The 19,727-nt window shown below is 42.6% G+C and overlaps 1 protein-coding gene across 3 annotated transcripts in view; it reads left to right on the top strand.

The window, feature by feature from the left end:
- Positions 1-2,561: 2,561 nt before the first annotated feature.
- The window catches only part of SHTN1 (shootin 1), a 55,512-nt gene continuing 38,346 nt past the window's right edge, over positions 2,562-19,727 (top strand). For 2 of the 3 annotated variants that reach the window (XM_058810158.1, XM_058810157.1), the window contains exons 1-3: positions 2,562-2,721; positions 9,380-9,432; positions 15,833-15,893. In XM_058810158.1, coding sequence (XP_058666141.1) covers positions 2,664-2,721; positions 9,380-9,432; positions 15,833-15,893 — 172 coding nt within the window. In that variant the 5' untranslated portion in view covers positions 2,562-2,663. Of the gene's footprint in view, positions 2,722-9,379; positions 9,433-15,832; positions 15,894-19,727 lie in introns of those variants that run through there. The other variant, XM_058810159.1, reaches the window with a different exon arrangement.

Below are 19,727 nucleotides of genomic sequence, written 5' to 3'. Positions count from 1 at the left end.
GGAGACCTGTGGCTGAAGGGAAGCCAACAAGGCAGCCCAAGAAAGGACACTGAAAAGTAAAACACTGGCAAAACTGCTCTGACTTAAAGTGGGGGCTATTCAAAACCAAGGTCATCCCAGAACTCCAAGGACCTAAATAGGACCTCTGTTCCTTCAAACGGAGGCATTTATTGATGTGTGGCTTTATTTGTAGCTTTTACATTCAGCTTCTGGTTACAGGGATTCTGGTTGACTCTTTTCCACTAGGCTGAAAAGCCCTCAAGTATTGAAACTGCCATAACCAAATAATTTGTTTCCTTTTTGCTCAATTAAAAAGATCAAGGGTTTAAGGTCTCTTGTTGCAAAGCACTCTCCTCAAACCTTAGGTCTTTTTTGTTCTCTTGTGCTTTTGCTTTAAATTTTTGGTGCCATTTTTTAAAGAACTGGATGCAGAAAATTTATTTTGGTCCTGTTAGTGTTGCAGAAGAAACTTTTTTACCCTGCTGTCAGCATACCTCCATTCTTTTACAGCAGTAACTTTCTGACAGCACTTACATAATTGCTTGCACTTTGCCTCCCACTTCCTCTACAGAGCCAGCGTTTTCCAAGGTCATTTCCCATTCTTTGCATATGACTAGGAGCACAAATCCATAATTTTGCATTTGGTACAGTTAAAGGTGTTTGTGCTGACGAGCTCAAAATAAGCTGACTAGCCTGTGAACTTGCCTCTGCCTTGGGGCATATCATGCCTCTGAGACATCAGCACAGCTCACATGGTTCTTATGGCTTCTCTCCAGGATGTTACACGTGTCATTAACTACCTGTAGGACAGAAAATGCTGTAAATCATCCAGATAGAGTCTCTTCATGTTTTAAAGGTTTACTAGGTAAAAATGGGAAAACTAGAGGATACTGTATGGGAGGAAGGAGGCAGGAAGACTGGGCAACTATTTGTAGCAGGCTCTTTTTCCTTTCACTCTCTGGTACTTCTAAATAATGTTGCCACGTAGTTGGTGTGTTCTGACCTGCCTGCCACAGGGGTTGATGGGTGTTTGCCAAAGAAGGAGGGAGGGAGGGATATGAACTGCACCTTTGCCCATGTCACTCTGGAGATAGCTGCTGCTCAGCTGCCTGCTGCTGGAGCTCAGCAAAATGTATAAACAGGAGCAAACTCTGCATTGCACTTACTGTCAGCCTTGGGGTAAGCTGGGTAAGGTAACCATTTCAATACAGAGATTATGACTGGATCCCCTCCTTTTTTCAGAAAGGGATCATCAGAGAATAGCAGAGAGAAGAAGTGTGTTCTTCTGAGGAGAACACAGCAGGTCTCTGTCAAAGCCCTCTGTTGTACCAAAGTTTCCTTAAAGTGCTGGACACTGGCATGCAGTTGTTTTCCCTTGGATCCTCACAAACAGTAATGCAAGCTTCCAGGGTTCTTTTAAAACCTTTTAGCTTTCTTTGTACCAAAGCACTCAAACAAGCATTTTATGTCTCCCCACTCCTCTGGGCAAGGGCTCCTCAGTGGAAAGCTGTGCTATGCAAGCTGTGCAAAAGGGCCCATTAAAAATGCAGCAACACACGGGCGGCAATGTGGGAATGGATCAGTAGGGTTAATCCCAGTTCATGGGGGACTGATGCTGTGGGACACCCTGCATGGGGTCTGCAGCAGGACCTGGACAGGCCGGATTGATGGGCCAAGGCCAGCAGCACGAGGCTGAGCAAGCCAAGGGCAGAGTGCTGCACTTTGGCCACACCAACAGCAGCACACGCTGGGGGAGAGCAGCTGGCAAGCAGCCCAGTGGAAATGGACCTGGGGGTGCTGGTCTGCAGCCAAGAAGGCATCCAGATCTGGATCAGGAACAGCGTGGCAGCAGGCCCAGGGAAGTGATGCTTCCCCTGTAGCCGGCTCTGGTGAGGCCACAGTTTAAGTGCCATGTCCAGTTCTGAGCCCCTCAGTTCAGGAAGGACACTGAGGTGCTGGAGTGAGTCTAGGGAAGGGCTGTAGGACGTTGTAGGACATCTGCTTCAGACACACCACAAAGCTGGTGGAATGTCGGGAGCAGATGTCCTATAAGAAGTTGAGAGAGCAGGGGTATTCAGCCTGGAGGATGCTCCGGGGAGATCGCCTCACTCTAAAATTCCCTGAAAAGAGGTTGGAGCCAGATGGGGGTCAGGTTCTCTCCCCAGAAATCAGACAGGACAAGAGGGCACCGTTTTAAGGCAGGAGAGGTTTAAGTTGGACATTAGGAGGAATTTATTCACAGAAAGGGTCTTAGACATTGGAATGCGCTGCCTAGGGATGTGGTGGAGCAACCATCCCTAGAGATGCTCAAAGTCTGACCGTGGCGCTTGGTGCCATGGTGCGGCTGACACGGATGTGCTCGCTCACAGGTTGGGCTCGATGACCTCCGAAGCCCATTCCAGCCGAACCCCTGTGCCATTCGGTTCCCGCAGCCGGGACCCCCGCCCCGGGCCGGGCCCGCCGTGCCCGCACCCGCACATGCTCACTGGGGCGCCGCGGGAGTCTGGGCATGTGCAGAGCGGAGCGGGCCGGGCCGCTCGCCGCGCCCGCCGCGCCCCGGGGCTGCGGCCGCCGCCGCCCGCCCGCTGCCAGGTGAAGCCGCGCTCGCCGGGGCGGAGCGCAGCGGGGCAGCCGCCGGCCCGTGGCGGCGGCGGCGGGGCAGGATGAACAGCTCCGACGAGGAGAAGCAGCTGGAGCTCCTCGCCAGCCTGAAGGACCAAGGTAGGGGCGGGCGGCGCCGCCTCCGGCGCCGGAGAAAGCGGCTCCCCCCGCTCCGCCGCGGGCCCGGGCTCGGCCGGCGGGAGCGCGGCCGCCGCGGGGCGAGGGCTCTGTGCCCGCTGGGGGAACGGGGCGCGGCGGGGCGGGCGCGGCCTGGGCGTCCCCCGGCCCCGCTCCCAGGCCCCTTGCTCTGCCCGTGCGGAGCGAAATAATAAAAGCCTTAATGAAATAAAGCAGGGTAGTGGAACGTGTTGGCTCTTCCCCATGTGGGCGGCCGCCTCGCCCCCCGCAGGTGCCCGCCGTGGCCGAAGGTGGCTCGGAGCCGATGATCTCTGCGGGCTTTTCCCGCCCCGCTGACGGAGCGGCTCTGCCAGCGCGGCCGTCGCGGGGGCCGATGGCGGTGGCGGGAGGCGGCGGTGCCGCACATGGGCCGTACCGGGTGCCCGGTGCTGCCCTGGCGGGGAGCTCGGAGCCCGCAGCCCCGGACAGCTCCAGGGGTGACAGTCTGCTCTCCTCGCTGTCCCTCCGAGGAGCTCAGCCTCGCGTGGAGCTGAGCCAGGCCGTGCTGAGCTGTCAGTGTCCCATGTCCCGCTCCGTGCTGCAGGGTCCGGTCCTGGCCCGAGCCATGGAGCTCCTGGCATCCCTGTCCCCATCAGCGATCAAACTTCCCGCTGGTCGCTCAGGGCTGTCCTGATGCGCTGTCGGTTTCTGTAGCACTTCAGTACTTCCACCCTGGGCTGCTTTGGGTGTGTATGAGTCACTTTCGGTGCTTTAGTAGGAAAGGCCAGAATTTCAGCATGTTCAGTTTCATTGAGTTTCATATGATTTCATCGTAGTCTGACTCAGAAACTAGAACACTGTAATGCTTAATCCTCTGCAAGAAGGCACATGGAAAGGAGTTGGGGTGCTCATGATCCATTTTTAACTCCCCTGTGGTCAGCGTGTCCCTGAGCCAGGTTGATCCAGCAAAGCTGCAGCCTTAGTTAGTCAGGTGGGCACATTGAAACGTTTGAAGATCTGTTTGAATTGTGAACATCTTCCCATGCACCCAACTGTTTAAATTGTGAACATCTTCCTGTGCACCAAGCGGTCGGTGTTGCGTCCTGCATGTGCAGGAGGTGTGAAGGAGCCACGCTGGAATTCACATCTGATATTTCCCACTACTGAGCTCGCCTGGTCTCCTGTGAGCTGGGGAGGGGCAATTTGGAAAGGAACTATTGGGCAAAGTTGTGTAAAGGAGTGAAATTACAGGGTTGTGATCAGTGCCCATCTTTCTGTCATTCATTCTGACCATAAATGTGCTCCATCACTTTTGTGTTTAGCAGAAGCTTTTCCTAACCAAGTTTCATTTGAATATTCATGGACTATTTATGACATGCTTTGTCACTTTTTGAGTTTTTCCTGTATGGTCAGCTTTGGACATTCATTATTACCATCAGCACAAGATACATTCTGCCTTGGAAGGATTCATTAGGTGTAAAATGATAGTCTTACAGCTGGGTGTTTAGGTAATCTGAGACCAAAAAATAGGGCTCAAAATCTGGTTCTTGTGCTGACTGACTGCTTCTCTCCAGTACTGTTGCCTCCAAGAGAGCATTTATTAAAATGACAATGATAAGTTGCAAAAAAGACAAGTTTGTGTTATTCTTTAGAGAAAATTGAGTCTGTTGAAATTGTTTAGAGCAGGGCTTTAGTTCTGTTCTCTGAAAGTCTTCTCCTCCAGTGGGCTGGGTATCCTTTAATGTGTAAGGAAATTTCACTGGACTAGAGGAATTAGTTCAAGGGAAAGTTACTGTAACTTGAGGACTGGCTGTCCCAGATCCACCTGAGCTGAAACAGAAGCTGCACTTGGCACACCCAGTCCTGTAAGGCTCCGTTCTTGATGGTTGTTCATCCTTAAACACAGGAGTTTTGGTGTGTTGTTGTTAGGCTAACATACACTTTTGTGAAGATGTGTGGGTGAGAAAGTTGTTTTTTGTAGGCTAAAAAGTTAGCTAGTAGGAAAAAAAAAAAAATACTCTTCTTTTTTACTTCTAAACTATGCAAAAAAAATGGTAGCACACATAGTTAAATCAGTAGTTAAGTTGTGTTGACTGATGAGTCTGGTTCCCAGAGTGAAAAACTCAAGCAGTGAAAAGGTAATGACATAAATGAAATTATTCTTGTTGTTAGATAAAATGCATTGTTACTGTAGACAAGTAAATTTGCTAACTCTTTATATACTGTAATTTGGAATAGTGTCCCCTCCATTCTTATTGATAACAAAACAAGACTATTTTAGATACTACCAACTTCCCTCAAGTAATTTTAGGATGGTCTGTTGAACAGTCTCTTAATTTTCTTGTTTATTGCTTCCAAATGCAGATAACAGTATTATTTTGGGAATAAATGCAGCTGGTGGAAGGATCTGCTGGATCTGAATATTTGGGGTAATGGGTACACAGACTCATCCTATCTTTATTTTGTTCAGAGCAGTGTACGGCTTCGGGTTTTTGTAGCATTTTGATGTGTAGTCAGATTTCTGGAAAATGCAAATGGGTTTGGAAAGGTTTCAGAAAACATTCATTCAGTAGCTGTTGGCTTGGTTTCTTTTTCAGGATGTGTTTTTCTGCTCTTGAGAGGCTTGCCTGGCACCAGGTAAATGGAATGTCTGCGGAGCGGTGCCATAGCAGCGTCTGTGGCTGACTGCTGTCGCATTTCAGCCGCTGCTCTTACTGCTCCTCACCAAGGTCAGGAGACTGAACCTGAGGCAGGTGTTTTGTAGCTGCCCACTCAGTTCTCAGTGGCAGCTGTGAAGCTCTCTGGGGCTTGGGCAAATTTGCTTGGTTGTTTGGCAGAGCTCTGGGCAGTAACAAGGACACTGAAGCCGTCTGTGTGTAAGATACTCTTATCTTTCACCCATGCTGAATTTTCCAAGCCCTGTGTGTTAGACTCAGATACCTGATACTGATCATTCTTCAGCTTGCTCCATTACAAAGTTTAAGGTGAGCATCATGAAGAAACAAGATCTCTGTATTGATGATATTTTGGACTTAAAAGTGTTGTTTGAGTTTTAATCCTCAAATAGTTTTCTGAAATGTCGTGGTTTAGTACAGCAGTTTCACTATAAATATTACTGTCACCTCACTGTACTTTAAGTGATGTTTCCAGTGATGTACATTCTATTCAACTGGCCCTTATATTTCTGTAGGTAAGACATAAAACAAACAAAAAAAAAAGCATATTGGCAAAACTTTGTGTTATTAGTGGTTGGTTGTAGAACCTGAGGAATGTTAGCAAACTAGACTAACAGATGAATCATAACAGTAATTGATTACCTGCCTGGAAGATTACCTTGTTTGTCTTTGGTTTTACTGGCACTGCTGGAACCTTGCCCTTAAAGACAGAGTCATCTTCTGCAATAGTCCCTTTTTTTGTCCAGCTGAAAACAGGAGTCAATGATCAAAGTGTCTGGAGTTACAAACTAGGTAAAATTACACTTCAGCACTGTCATAGCCACATTTCTGGTCACTTCACTAAATTAAAGTGGTTAACAATTGTGCTAACCACACATATACTAAAGGTAGATTGCCTGGATTTTTTTCTTCATTTTCAAATGGTCTAACTTTGCTCTGTGTTTTTTGGCTGGATTTGATGAAGTGTGATGATTTCCAATCTCTAGTCCCAAGCACTGTGGCTCTGTATACATTTTTTTTTGAAATTATGATCTATTTGATCTCTTTAAACTTTTTCTTATAATGTTGGTACCTTTGAATAAGGGAGCATCTTTATATATATCTTCTTAGGAACAGACTAGACTGCCAATCTGACAGCAGTATCTCATAGGAGTACCTTTTAAATGTATGCTATTGACAAGCTCCTAATGTGGTCTGACAAATTCATTCTACTTTGTGGCAGATGGGTAATTTTTATGGCCAGAGCAATTTCCTAGGACACCTTCTTGGCCCCTGTCTTCCCTTCTATAGTCACCTGCTCTGTAATTTGTTTTTTCTTCATGTACCTGTGTATCTTAGTACACAGAATTCCCCAGCAGAACCCATCCTGCTTGAATGTATTGGAGTTCAGATGTTTTTCCCACTTCAGTTTCTTGTGTTGAACCCAATATTTTTTTTCAGAAACTTGTGAAGGCAAGTTTTTTGGTGTGAACTTAGTGCTTGGTCTTTATCAGGCAGTGGTGTGCTTATTTTTCCTGCTCTGTTTTTTCAAGGAAGGTGTAAGACTGCAAGATGCAAATTCAGGGTTTATTAAATGTACTTGTACACACTTTCACAGATTTGAGTAAAATCCAGGCATATGGGAACACAGATACAGGAGCTGAGTTACAGTATTTGTACCTAACACCTATCTTTGTGTCCTTACACAGGTGCTTTTTATTTATTTTTTAAAGAACTGTAAGGTAATTGAGCCGTGTAGGTTTCAGCAAATGCAACTGATACGTGACCCAGAGCTTGGTTTGCCCATGTAAGCTTTAGGCCTGCTGCTAATAGGTTTGTGAGTCAGGATTTGGAGTCATTGTAAGGTGCTGGGTGTAATGCTGTCCCATAGATTGCCCTGAACAGAAGGAGGTGTTGAAAATGCCATCCAGGCTCTATTTGAAAATAGTGTGCACCTGGCTGGTGCTGCTGGTGCCTTAGTGCATCCTGTTGAAATACTGGCAACTTGGATTTAGCAGAAGGAATCTTTGAACCTAAAATGGTGAACAAGGGAAAAAAATTATCCCTTTTGGCTTTTTTTTTATCCTTTTGACAGCACTTTACAGTCTTGTGCATGCTGTACATGTAGGAGGCCATTGTTGTTCAAGAGTTTTCACAGCACTCTTGGCCTGATTCTTCCTGTTCCATGTACACTGGGAGGAGCAATGTGGTGGCAGCAATTCCATTAAAGCTTCTGGTGCTGACAGGGGTAATTCTGTCTCTAATGATATATCCAAAAAGCCAGGTGTTAGTTTACTTCTACAAATAAAATATGACTTAATTGGGATAGTCTGTTTCATCTGGAGAAGAGCACTTCTTGCACCATCAGCTCTTTCTCCTGCCTCTACCAGTGAAGACATGCCTGGTCCATGGTATGGGAGCAAAAAAACTGGAGTGACACTTGCTTCCTCTGACAGGTCTACTTATTTTTTGAGTAAATAAATAGATTTTAAATCCATTACTTATTGATGTGGCATGGAATTGCTCTTAATTGACTGGAAGGCTGCCCTGGTTTGCAATATAAATGCTGAAGTTTATGCATGTAGCATTTTTAAAGTTTGGGGTTTTTTTTTGTTTTACTTGTGTTTTTTAATATGCAGCTTTAGAAAGGGATTGATTAATTTTTTAATAAAAAGAGTAGGAAGAGTCACCCCTCAACTCTGTGTGAATAAAGGTGTCTTTCCTGTTGTTCATTGTGAATTGTAGTCATTATAGACTTTTACCCTTATGGCCTTGTTTTAGTAATAAGTCCTATTCAGCCATAGTAAGTATCTAATATGTAAAACATCTAAATTAGATAATACTCATATTTTGTTAGCAAATTCGGGTTCAGGAGACACAGGCTGACAACGGAAAATCAAAAGACTAGGTTACAATTAAAGGAGCTTCTGCGTACAGAGTTACCTGATATGTTTGCAGGACGGTCCCTTCTGGCCAGCTGAGCTGTGGAGTGAGTAGTTGGTGAATAAGTGAGGCCACTGTTGTGGAGGAACATGCTGTGTTCACTCATGTTGGCTCTTTTGGGGTTTTACTCTTTTACTGTAAGAAAGAGCAGGGTTGGCTGTGAATAGTTTGGGTGGGTTAAGAGCTATAGCCCAGAATATTCTGTTATTTTCTCCTTCAGGGCTAATGAGTCAGAATTCCCTGTTCATGGAGTGTGTGAAGAGAGCTGTTGAGGGTGGAGCAAATCTATATTTACATTTTCCAGTCATTTGTAAAGTATTGAATGTCAAGAATGATTTTGCCTTAAAGGCAAGCAAACACCAGCAGTTTTCAAGTATGAAAAAACTTGAATTGCATCTGTTGGTACAGTTTACATTCCTTTTCTTGCATCTGGATGGTAGATGTCTCCTGAGGGGACAGGGAATAGCTTGGCAGTGGAGCAGTGACCAAGAGGTACAGCCTTTGTGCTCCTGTGTAGGAAATACATTGTTTCACCACTGTGGTTTCTTGTTTGCTCATCTATCTGTTGGTATTTTTTGTTGTTTTGTTGTTTGTTTTTCCTTCTTCTTGGGCATGGAATTTGGGGTACACAAGGAGAAGTGGGGACAAAGTAAAGGGATGGATGGGAGACCCTGGTTTTACTGGTGCACAGATCAGCTGCTCTGCAAGTACCCATATATCACACCAACCATTCTTTATGGGCTTGATCTATAACCTGAGCCAGTGTGGGTTTAAAATGGTCACTGCAAACCAGTATATCCACTTTGTAATTTTTTAACTCTACATTGATCAAAAATTGATTGTTTTGGGAGCTATCATCTTTTTCAGACACTTCTTAATTGCTTCAATTCTAGAGGTCAGTCCAGTTCAAAGGATATTAACAGGCTATTAATGAAGATTATGACCCATGTTATTTAAGAAGTCTGCATAGACAAAAGAAGAGTTTTCAATTTAATCAATTGGAGAACTAATTTGGGAAGAGGTACTGCTATATTAACTTTTTTTCTCTTTTCCTCCTTGTGTAGCTATTGGCGAATATGAAGAGCTTAGAGCAGAAAATAAGAAAACGAAGGAAGAGGTTTGTATGAACCAATTATTCATTTAATACTGAAATGCTGAATGCCAGAATGCCTTGTGGACTGTGGCAGATTGTTGACTGCTTTTTTTGAGTTCACTGTTATATAATATTAATAATAACAATAATAATAATAAATATTACTTGTACCTTTGTGTTTTATGGAGCAATAAATGCAGTTTTCACAACTAGTCTGGGTGTCCCACTCCAGAAAAGTTCCTTTGAATATATTTTAAGTGATTGCTGCTTTACTAGATTTGTATGTGATAACAGTGGGAGCATAGACCAAGTCACGTGTTCAGATAAAATTGTTTCTCTTTGATCTAAGTCTTGTTTTATTATGACTTCATTTGCACAGGGGAATTAATTACTGAAAAGAAACAAAAAAAGAGAAGACCTTCCCTCAGCTTCTGAACTTTCATAATGTAGGAATATGATTTCTGAAGGTAGGGAGGCATGCAGGGGAGTCAGTGCTACACTGTATTGTAAGCACAGTTCTCCTTCTCCAGTATGAGTGAGCTGAAGATGTAAGAAATCTGTTGGTTTTTAAATCCCTGTTAGCTGCCAGGAGACATAGGTTTAATTTAGCTTCTTTTGAAATCATTTTGCAATGGTCATTTTTAGTTACAAATGTTTCAATTCAAGGCTGTGTTGAGAAGACCTTGGCCTTAACTCTTTTCTTATTGCTGAAGAAAGTTTGATACTTATGTACACTTATGATTCAGCAAAGATTATTTGTATTTTTACTGAGGTCAGCACAATGTGCTTCATTCCCCCTATGCTCTGACCTCCTTGTCCTTTTCACTTTGGTTGTTGCTGCATTCCTGTTCTGCTGACCTTATCCCAGGAAATCTGTCCTCTCTCTTTGCTGTTTGGAGGAAATGCACAGAAGAAAATAAGACTGACTAGGACCAAGACTCCATCCAGCCCAGATTGCTGTCTCTGACAGCAGAAAGGGAGGCATGTAGGAGCGTGTTTAACACCTGGGCAGGTTTCTCTTGCAGTCTCCAAACCAATTTCAGCCTGGGAGTGGTTTCAGCATCCTGTCCTGCACTGCTCTGCGCCTTTAGTTTGTCCCATGCTGGCTGTTGGCTTCTGTCACATGTGGGGAGTGCTGTGCCAGGACATGAGTACACCTCATGAAAAACAGACTCCCCAGCTTGCCCTGAACCCAAGTTACATCAGCTTTGGTGTTTCTTCAGCAAAACTTTGTTTAGCTTGAGAAGGGAGGAATGGGGAGACTTCCCTTGAGCTACATTTTTATTTATTTTTTTTTCTTCAAAGGGAATGTCAATGAAAAATTTTATTTCTGAAATTGAGATGGAATGAGATGTTCTGAGGTTGTTTTTTCCATTCTGCTCTTCTTGCCTCCTTGCTCCTCTTTCTCACAAGACTTCTTTCCTACAGCTGCATATCTCTAGCTACTCTTGAGTGTTTCATCTGGAGGCTGCTTTGAACTTTTGCAGAATTTTTGCATAACACCCAAAAATCCCCCAAGTCTGAGCCTATGGGGATTACATTCCCAGCTGAGCAAATAGTTAAACACGTGCTCAGGGCTGGATTTTCAGTTGTTGTGCAAGTTTTCTACCTCCAAAATCTCCATCCTGCAAATTGGTGTGCTTGTGTAAGCAGTCATGGTTCATTGTTCAAGTGCTTGGACTCAAGTGGTTTAAAAAAAAAAAAAAATCTACTGACACAGAGTTCATGGCTATATTTGCTTCCAGGGCCAATACTGAAAGAAACTATTCCTTGTGTTATGGCTGGGCAGAGTAATCCTAAAGGTCCTTAGCATCTCTTGCTTTGTATCTATTTGTGCTTTGCAGGATCAAACCTGCTGCTGGAAAAATGCAGCACAGACTTTCTCTGCCTGTGGTTCTGGGAAGTTGTGGGTGACTTCTGTTCCTTTTTCTGCCACATCTGTCACTGTGGATGTCAGCAGGTGGCTTCCTCTGTATCAGTTGTGGTCACAAAATTGCGTGGACAGGAGAATGAGATGTTAATTCTTTTAGAAGGTGACTTGCAGACTGTGTGTGGAAAGTGCCACAGAGAAATTAAATAGCAGTGTGTGTGTGTATGTGCTTTTGGTACACTTGGAATACTTTCCTAGGTCACGGCAGTGCTTGTGTGGCTCTGAAAGATGAGCTGTGCATGCAGAAATCGTCCTAGTTTCCATTAGACACGTGGAACTTAGTGGATAATGGGCAGGTAACTTAATTTTTAATTTTTGAAAATTTATCCTCTTTGTTCCATATTTTTCCTTAAAATTAGGAAGTAAATTGACTTTTAAGTGGGTTACTTTGTTCAAAGCACTGCTGCTTTGAAAGGGATGCTAATAACCATGAAAATTCAGGAGCAAAAGACAAGATCTTTCATCCACAATGTCTCTTCCTCATTGCCTTGCAAAACTGCCAATTTGGAGACCACTGGTGGAGTCTCTGACAACATTTCCCCAGACATTTTTTGTTAGTGTTTTTAAATACTTTTAGAAACAATGGAGGCAAAATTATATTGTCAGATTACATCTCTTAGGTCACCTTTTTTTTATTGATGCAGCCAACAAAACATTCATACCAGCCCCCCAAAAATGGATAACAAATGTTCAGCTGCACACAAATGTGGGTAACTTAACATGCAGTTCTGACATATTCAGAGTCAGATCATGAATAAATATTTGACTACTTGCTAATCAGACAGAAATGACTCTGAACGCTGGTTTTGACAGTGTTTTGTCATGCTGCCAGTAGGGGGAAAAAAAAAAGCAAGACAGCTATCCAAAACAGTAGGTGTAATTCTGTATCTCTGATACATCATTCATGGTGCTTGCTCTGCTAAAGCACAGGATGGAGTGGATTATGTGTTTTATCACCAAGTGGGAATGGGGAAGGGACTCTGCCTTGATCACATACTCATTGTTTCTCTGAGCAGAGCACTGCAAATGTCATTGGATACTTTTGAGCACTGCACCAAACTCACAATTTCAGAACAAGCATTAAATCTGCATACATTTCACAATCTGTGTAAATGGGGAAGAATCGTGTCTTGTGTTGCTTAGCAATGGTTTAATTGACTATATGACTACTACGTGAACTTTTTGCATCTTAATATCTGGGCTGAACAATCTCCCTGTTGTTTTTGCCCTTTGAAGGCCTTTTACTGAAGTCTGTAGGAGCTTATGTGCAAAATAGTTGGCAAAAAAGAAGCCTGTTAGTAGAGAATAGACAAGAAACTAGAAATTAAAATATTGCCTTGTGTATTGGCTACCTAGAAGGCTAAAATCTGAAAGGAGTGGGATTGACAAATCTTCTGAACTTGTGCCTGCAAAGATGAAGAATATATGGAGTTATTCACTTTGGAAAATCAACTTTGGAAAATGGACTGTTAATTTCTAAAAATACAGATGCTATGTATTTTTACTGCTAGGAGATTATCACTGTAGCCAGTCCAGCACTACAGTATTTTCTGTTTACTTTGTTAGGGTTTTATAGGTGATATAATGGTGGTATAAATATTAGATTACTAATACTAATACTAGATATATTAAATAAAATAGAATAAAGGGCTGTTTTACTTTGCAGAGAAGCTGGAACTCTTAATTAAGTTAAAAACTGAAAATTGACTGGCAATCCAGGAGCTACAAACTTCTTAATTTTTATTCAAGGTTACTCTTTAGTTTGGAGTTACCCCTTAACACTGAAAAGGGAAAGCTTATTAAATACATGGAGATTTTCTCCTTAGCAGTTGCATGTGCTTGAATGTGGAAAGTGAAGATTTTATAGTCATGTTATGATATTTGCCTTTTAATATTTAGGAATAGTGATACTTTTGTCCATTAATGATTATTGTGTATGCCTAAAACTGCATTTTTGAAAAGTGAGATGGTTATGAACTTTTAGGACATCTCTGGAGCATTTTAAGAGCAGCTCATACATCTAAATTTTGATTTTTAACCTTTTCAGTTTTAAAGGTAAGGTCAATTTATTTTAAAGGGTGACAGTAGTTTTTATTATGAAACATAGTTTATAGGCTTTTTATTTTTGTGTAAATTTCAAAATTGAGACAGTTTAAGTAGTTAAAGAAAATGTCAAATTTTTCCTAATTCTTAGAAGATAAACTAGGGTATTTTTTGGAAGGACCTGTAACAGCTCTGCTTGCATGGCTGTGATTGCAAGACAGAAGGCAAAGTGCTTTCCATTGATCATTTCAGCAAGGGCAGCAATCTCCCACTCTCCTTTTCTTCTTCTTCTTTCATTCTGAAGCACAGTAGCAGCAAAAGGAAGGTATTGAGAAAACTGCAACTGGGAGCAGGAATTGCTCTGCAGAGACCCAAGCCTAGAGACCCTGATTGTGCAGAGAAATGTGGCAGTTATGAGGAGAATAGTCAGCTTGCCGTGGTCCAAATGGAGCTCTCTCTGCAAATAGCACTCGAGGTGAAGTGGAATAGGTCATTTAACTTCCCCTTTCACTGCACAGGGAAAGCTGCTATGCCTTACAGCCTGCTGCCTGGAGGATTTTAAAAGGAGTTTTTCCTGTCGTTGGGATAAGGGAGTGTGCTATGTCCTCTACAGCAAGGTTTCCATCAGTAGGAAAGTTGTTGACTTCTACAGCCAACAGATCAGATCCTTAAAATGTTAATGTTTCTGGTTTTTAAATTGCTCATTTAATGTGCAGTGGGCTGAAAGCTTGCAGTGTGCAGAAAAATCATGTGTGGGTGAAATATGTCATTGTGGCTCCAGGGTCTTTCTTTGGAAATCCAAGGAGGCAGCAGCTCCCACCAGTTCCCTTTTGTGGCAGAACTGTGCTCTGCAGAACAGCCAGAAACACCTTCTGCATCTCTCACTGCCTTCTGCTCTTAGACTGCACTTCTGCCACAAAGGTAACCCAGATTTTTTCTGAGGAAACAGAGGGAGGGCAGCAAGATTCATGCAGAGATTTCCTTTCCCCACCTCTCCTCTGCAAGATGCTCTCGACAGGTTCTTTGTTAACAGGGCCCCAGGAAATGGTGAGTCCTCGTCCGGCGCTGCTGGCTCAGCGTGTCTTTGCTCCTTCTGCAGCTCTGCCTTGTTTCACAGTCCTTACAGCAGCTGGGACTGACCTGTCCCCCTACTCAGCCCTGTCCCTTGAAGCCTCATCACCCCAGTGCCATCAGAAGAGAGATTGTTGTTGAGTGTAGCTCCTTTTGCTCCCACAGATAGCCACCATCTGCCCCAAGCCAGCACCAGTGGCATCCTCGCCTTGCCTGAGAGCAGATCCTTCTTTGGGTCTCATCCAGGGTCCTCTGTAGCTGATAGAAGTTTTCTCTTGAATTTGGCTGCCTTTGAATCAGACTCTCCCACTTCTTGTTTCTTAACAGCAGGCTCCTTTCCCAGCTAACTCAAAGTGGCTCCTCATGTGGAAAAACCGAAAATCGAGCAAAATCATTTCAGGGTTTTGGGTTTTTTTGTCTTTTTATTTTTTTACTCAGTTCTGTTCCAGTGGCCAGCATCCTTGTAATTGGAGTTGCGCTGTAAGGAGCTCAGTCACACAGACCTCTTCCAGAAGTTAACTCATGGTTTTAGGTTGATTTATTGCTGTGAACATGCCCAGCTGCATGTGAGGAAGGATGTGTGTGTAAGGCACCTTGTGTGCCAGTCATACTTCCCCCTGGGTCATGTGGTTTTTCACACTGTGGTTAATCACTGACTGTGTCTCTTGTGAATTTTACTCATTTCTTTGAGTTCTTTCATTTACGTACAGAATGGGTTTTCTTAGAGAACTCTATTTCACATCTGTTTTATTCTTGCTTTGTGAAGAACCCATTCCATCATAAGATCAATGATTGCAAGCCTGTGTAGTGTTAGCAATAACCACAAAATTAATAAAACTGAGGTGATGGGAACTCCTTAAAGCATGAACATGAGTGCCTTTCTCTCTACAAAGCTGAAACTTTGCTCATGATGTAATGAAATAATTCAGCATGTCCCTGATGGTTGGCTTTGAGGTTTTCCCTGCACATGGTGGATATAGAAATGTAGGCCTCTTTTCTGAGTCTATTTGTGTTGAAGAAACTGGACCTAAATCCTATTTTTGACATGCAAAGTATTGCTTCTACTGTTGGTGTAACATGGATAACTGCTTATTTCAGTTTTGGATAATGTGTCTCTTTAAAATATTTTCAGAGTAGCTCTGAATCAGAACCTAAATCAAGTACAGTGTGCCAGTTTGGCTGGGAAGTACTCTGAGTAATGAATTTTTTATGCATAATTTCCATTGATCTTACATGGCTGAAAGGAAAAAGAAATGCTTTGATAGGCTTCTGTACATTATTGTGCTGGCAATTGATCCTGGTTGATTTTGCATGTTGTGACTGACTGCTAATTAAATAACTGGGATCAGTGTTTCATTTCAATTTTCTCTTTTCCTACAGTGTGACAAAATCAAGCAAGAACGAGATGAGGCTGTCAAAAAGCTGGAGGAGTTTCAGAAAAGTAAGCTGACAATGTCAGTGGGATTTTCTTGACGTAGACAATTATGAACATAGCTCTGCACACTCTACAGCAGTGTTAACAATGCTGAGATTCAGGCCCACTTGCTGTTTCTTCTTGCAAGCTGAGTTTAAGGAGCTAATCCAGTGAGACTTTGCCCACAGTAGTCAGAATAAATGCTTTTACAGCATTTGTACTCTCTGGCACGGGTAGTCACTCTCAAGGTGCAAAGTGGTGAAAATACAGTGGTGCAAAGGTGGCTCTATCTCACCTGGATCCTGCAAGTGACTTTTGGAATGATGCATGCTTGAAGTGATTTGATGCTGAGATTCCTAATAATAATAATAATAATAAAAAAATGGCCATTTTTTAAATGAAGGACTAATACTACTTTAAGCACAGACACACCAGGAAAGGTTTTTAGGATGAACTGTTCTCAGGTGCTAAATTTTAGAGCAAGTTCTATCTCGTCTGGGCTGTGAGAACCTCAATATTCAGTTTTGCACTTTTATGGCAATGGTTCTATTGAAACTGTGTGGTGTCTGGAAGCAACAAAGCACATCTAATGGGAGTGGAAGTATCCTAGTGGAATAGCTCCTTAGAAGAGACAATTACAATGGGATTGTGGTCTGTTACATCTGGTTTGTGCCAGTACAGTGAACTGCACGGTGAAGCATCAGAAATGTGGGTGAAGTTAATGCAGGAGGAGGAAATCACATGGTCTGTACTTTTGTGTACTGTGTTAAAGAGGAATTTGCTCACTTCTGTTTTATAATAGTTGGTGTGGTACAATTATGGAAAATAATCTGAAATCAACAGGAATTGTCTACTGCCTTGAATGATCTTAGGTAACAAAGAATGTTCTCTAAGAAGTACAATTCCTCTGGAAAAACGGCTGCCTGTTTTGTTTTTGTTATGATACAAGGAATACTGGAGTGTGGCAGAAAATGTCAAGTAGTTAAGACTTAAAATTTGAGGTAATATTTAATGTTGTAAGATTTTATAGGTTTCTTTTATCTTCCTTTCACATTTTTAAAGGACATACCTTGTAAACATAGTGATAAAATGCCAGGAATATTAGGATTTTAAAGCAATAATAGAGCCCATTATTTAAACGACAATATAAAAGGCAATTATATTGATGAAGAGCTACATTGGCTTTGTGTCTGTGAATAAACTTGGCCTGTACTCAGCTTCTATTTGTTCTCCTGGCATAAACACATATTGTGTGTGATTCCAGTTTAATGGGGCCCCGTTTGTATGCCAAGCAGCTGCATTTTAGGCCCTATTGCGTGATTTCATAGCTCTCTGAAAATTGGTTCTATTGAGCACAAGAGATAGAAGGTGGTGGTGGGGGGGAAAGCTTCAACACACAATCATTTCTTTTCAATTGGAGCCAGCAAGGTTGATGACAACATGACCATTGTGTTATAATGATAAGACCACTAAGGATCTGTACCTCTCATCAAGGCTTTCACACAACAGCAGATACAATTTAATTCACTGCTCTGTCAGCAGTGCTGATACCATTATGCCGTCTGTCTCCACAGTTATAATCACTGTCCTCTGAGAAATGCAGTTGAAATGATCTTGAGCAGTCAAAGAAACTCTCAATTAAGGCTGCCACTTCCAATGTGTCAGATTGTGTCTTATGCACTTGGTACAATTTTCACTTCCAATCCTGTTTATTTACAATGTCTACCAGTAATTATGCTTAACATGTCATTTAGTGAGGGTGCCCCTGCCAAGGAGATTGTTGGGTGCTGCGGTACCATTGAGGGGGAGTTTCTCGCAGTCAATGCCATCAGCGGCTTTTAGTCCCTGATGGGATGCAGTAGTAATGTTGATAATGCAAGTATCGTGCTCATCAAGTCATAATTAGATGCCACTCAAATGTGCCACTTGTAATAACAGTGTTGATTCATGTTTTCTCGGTGACTGCAACTACTAATTAGTTAAGTGGTTTTTGGTTGGCCTGCATTTGCTGCGGATTATTATTACCCCTGAAAAAAACTGTCAAGGTTAGAGATGTTTCAGGCCACTTAGTGCTTCTTTATGAATATTAATATTAACATAATAAGAACTTTGGACAGACTTAGGAAATAATATATTTTTTGTATTTAATTTGGAAAGACTTTTTTCCCCTGAGCTAATCATAATTGCAGGTTAATTAAGTTTAAATGAACCAAGAGTAATCCCTAGTTCTGCCATGAGAGCCCGATCCTTGTTTCCCAACTTTAGCCTTGCTTGAGGCCCTTGGATTCCTGTCTGTAAAATGGGAGCAGCTCTGTATCTCCACTGCTCCTTCATCCAGCCCAAAGCATCTCACTGCTCAAAGCTTTCAGGGCTCAGTAGTATAAAACCAGAAGAGACAGGGAGATGTACTGCCTGAAACTTTTCCTCTCTCTGATTGTGTCTATTGTATGTCTCTCAAATGTAGCAGCTGGTAGGACACATTTGGAGCCAATTATTTCTCCATAGAGAAATGAAAATAAAATAAAACTAAGATAATTTCTCCAGGAGAAATGAAAATAAAAAGACATTCAAAGAAAGAGGTCTGGTTGCACTCCTGGTAGAAGACTTCATGTGAATATAGTTTTTAGACCAAGATTTACCAGTACACTGCCCTGCCTTTTCTTTTTTGTAGATTTTGGGTCTTTCATGCAGCTACTCAGCAAACCAATGTGTTGCTAGTTTCCTCTGACAACATCAAAACTTCAATAATGAAAGCTTCAGGAGATGTTAAGTATAAAGCTGCATAAATAACATATGTTAGTGACCTTCTTTTTCCTAGCATGAAGTTCTGTTTTGTAGTTTTTAAGATGACCTCTGTATATCAAAGATGGCTTAAATATCTCTCTTCAGTCTTTGGTCAAAACTCTTGGAATAGGGCAAGGAGGGTTTTCTACCCAGTGGTATAAAATCCTTAGGTTTTAAAGCTTATCTTGATGAAAAAGAGGAAAAATACTAGAAAAATTCTTCTGTATTTACACTGTATTTTCCAGCCTTGTTCCTGCTTCAAACTGTTGTTCAGCTGCAAGTAACCTGTCCATTTTTCCAAGTTTTCTGTGCATTGAAATCCTGACATTGGGCTGAGGAGGAATTTGTGCCATGCAGTGACGTGCAGAATTAGGGTCCAGGCTGCTGTTTGGGATGGGATGAGGGTGCCAGGAGCCAAGGGGGAATTGCATCAATGAGCCTGAGAAATGGAAAACTATTGTTGAGTTTTCTGCTTTGCTCCCCTGTGCAGCCTAAAACCTGTCCCTTAAGACTTTGAACACTCATGAAGTACATACGTACCGATGGGAGATGAGTAGAATTGCAAGATAAAATGTATCTGTGCTTTTAAATTCTTTCTGATTCACATTGGTCTCCTATGTTATAAAACAAGATTTGTTCCAGAACTGTTTGGTCACTCTTTTGCCTGTCTTTGGCAGAGTGATGTGTACCCACAATTGTAATAGGGATTTTCTAAGTGAAGAGGACAGATGTGGCACTTGCTCCTCCAGCCGTGACATCAAATGTGCAGCCATGCATTCCAGCTGCAGTCAGACAGCCCAGTCTTGGTTTCAGGGAAGATTTTGGGAGTGTGTTGAAATCTGTGTTGTGAACAGTGGAGGTAGGTGAGACCGTGGTGCTCATTTTGGGGCCTGCTCAAGCACAGAGAGACTGGCAATGAGAAACAGACCAGAAAGTGAAGAGGAACTTTGTAAACATCTCCTAAGGGGTTATCCTAAAGGTGTCATTCTGATTCCTCAAGTGTCAGTGAAATAAAGATGATGAATGAGTTTTGTGAAGGAGGCTCCTGCTGCTCCTCTGCTTCCATAAGTTTATGCT

Source organism: Ammospiza caudacuta, chromosome 9 (assembly GCF_027887145.1).
Source record: "Ammospiza caudacuta isolate bAmmCau1 chromosome 9, bAmmCau1.pri, whole genome shotgun sequence".
NCBI lineage: Eukaryota > Metazoa > Chordata > Aves > Passeriformes > Passerellidae > Ammospiza > Ammospiza caudacuta.
This window is presented reverse-complemented; position numbering and strand designations above follow the sequence as displayed.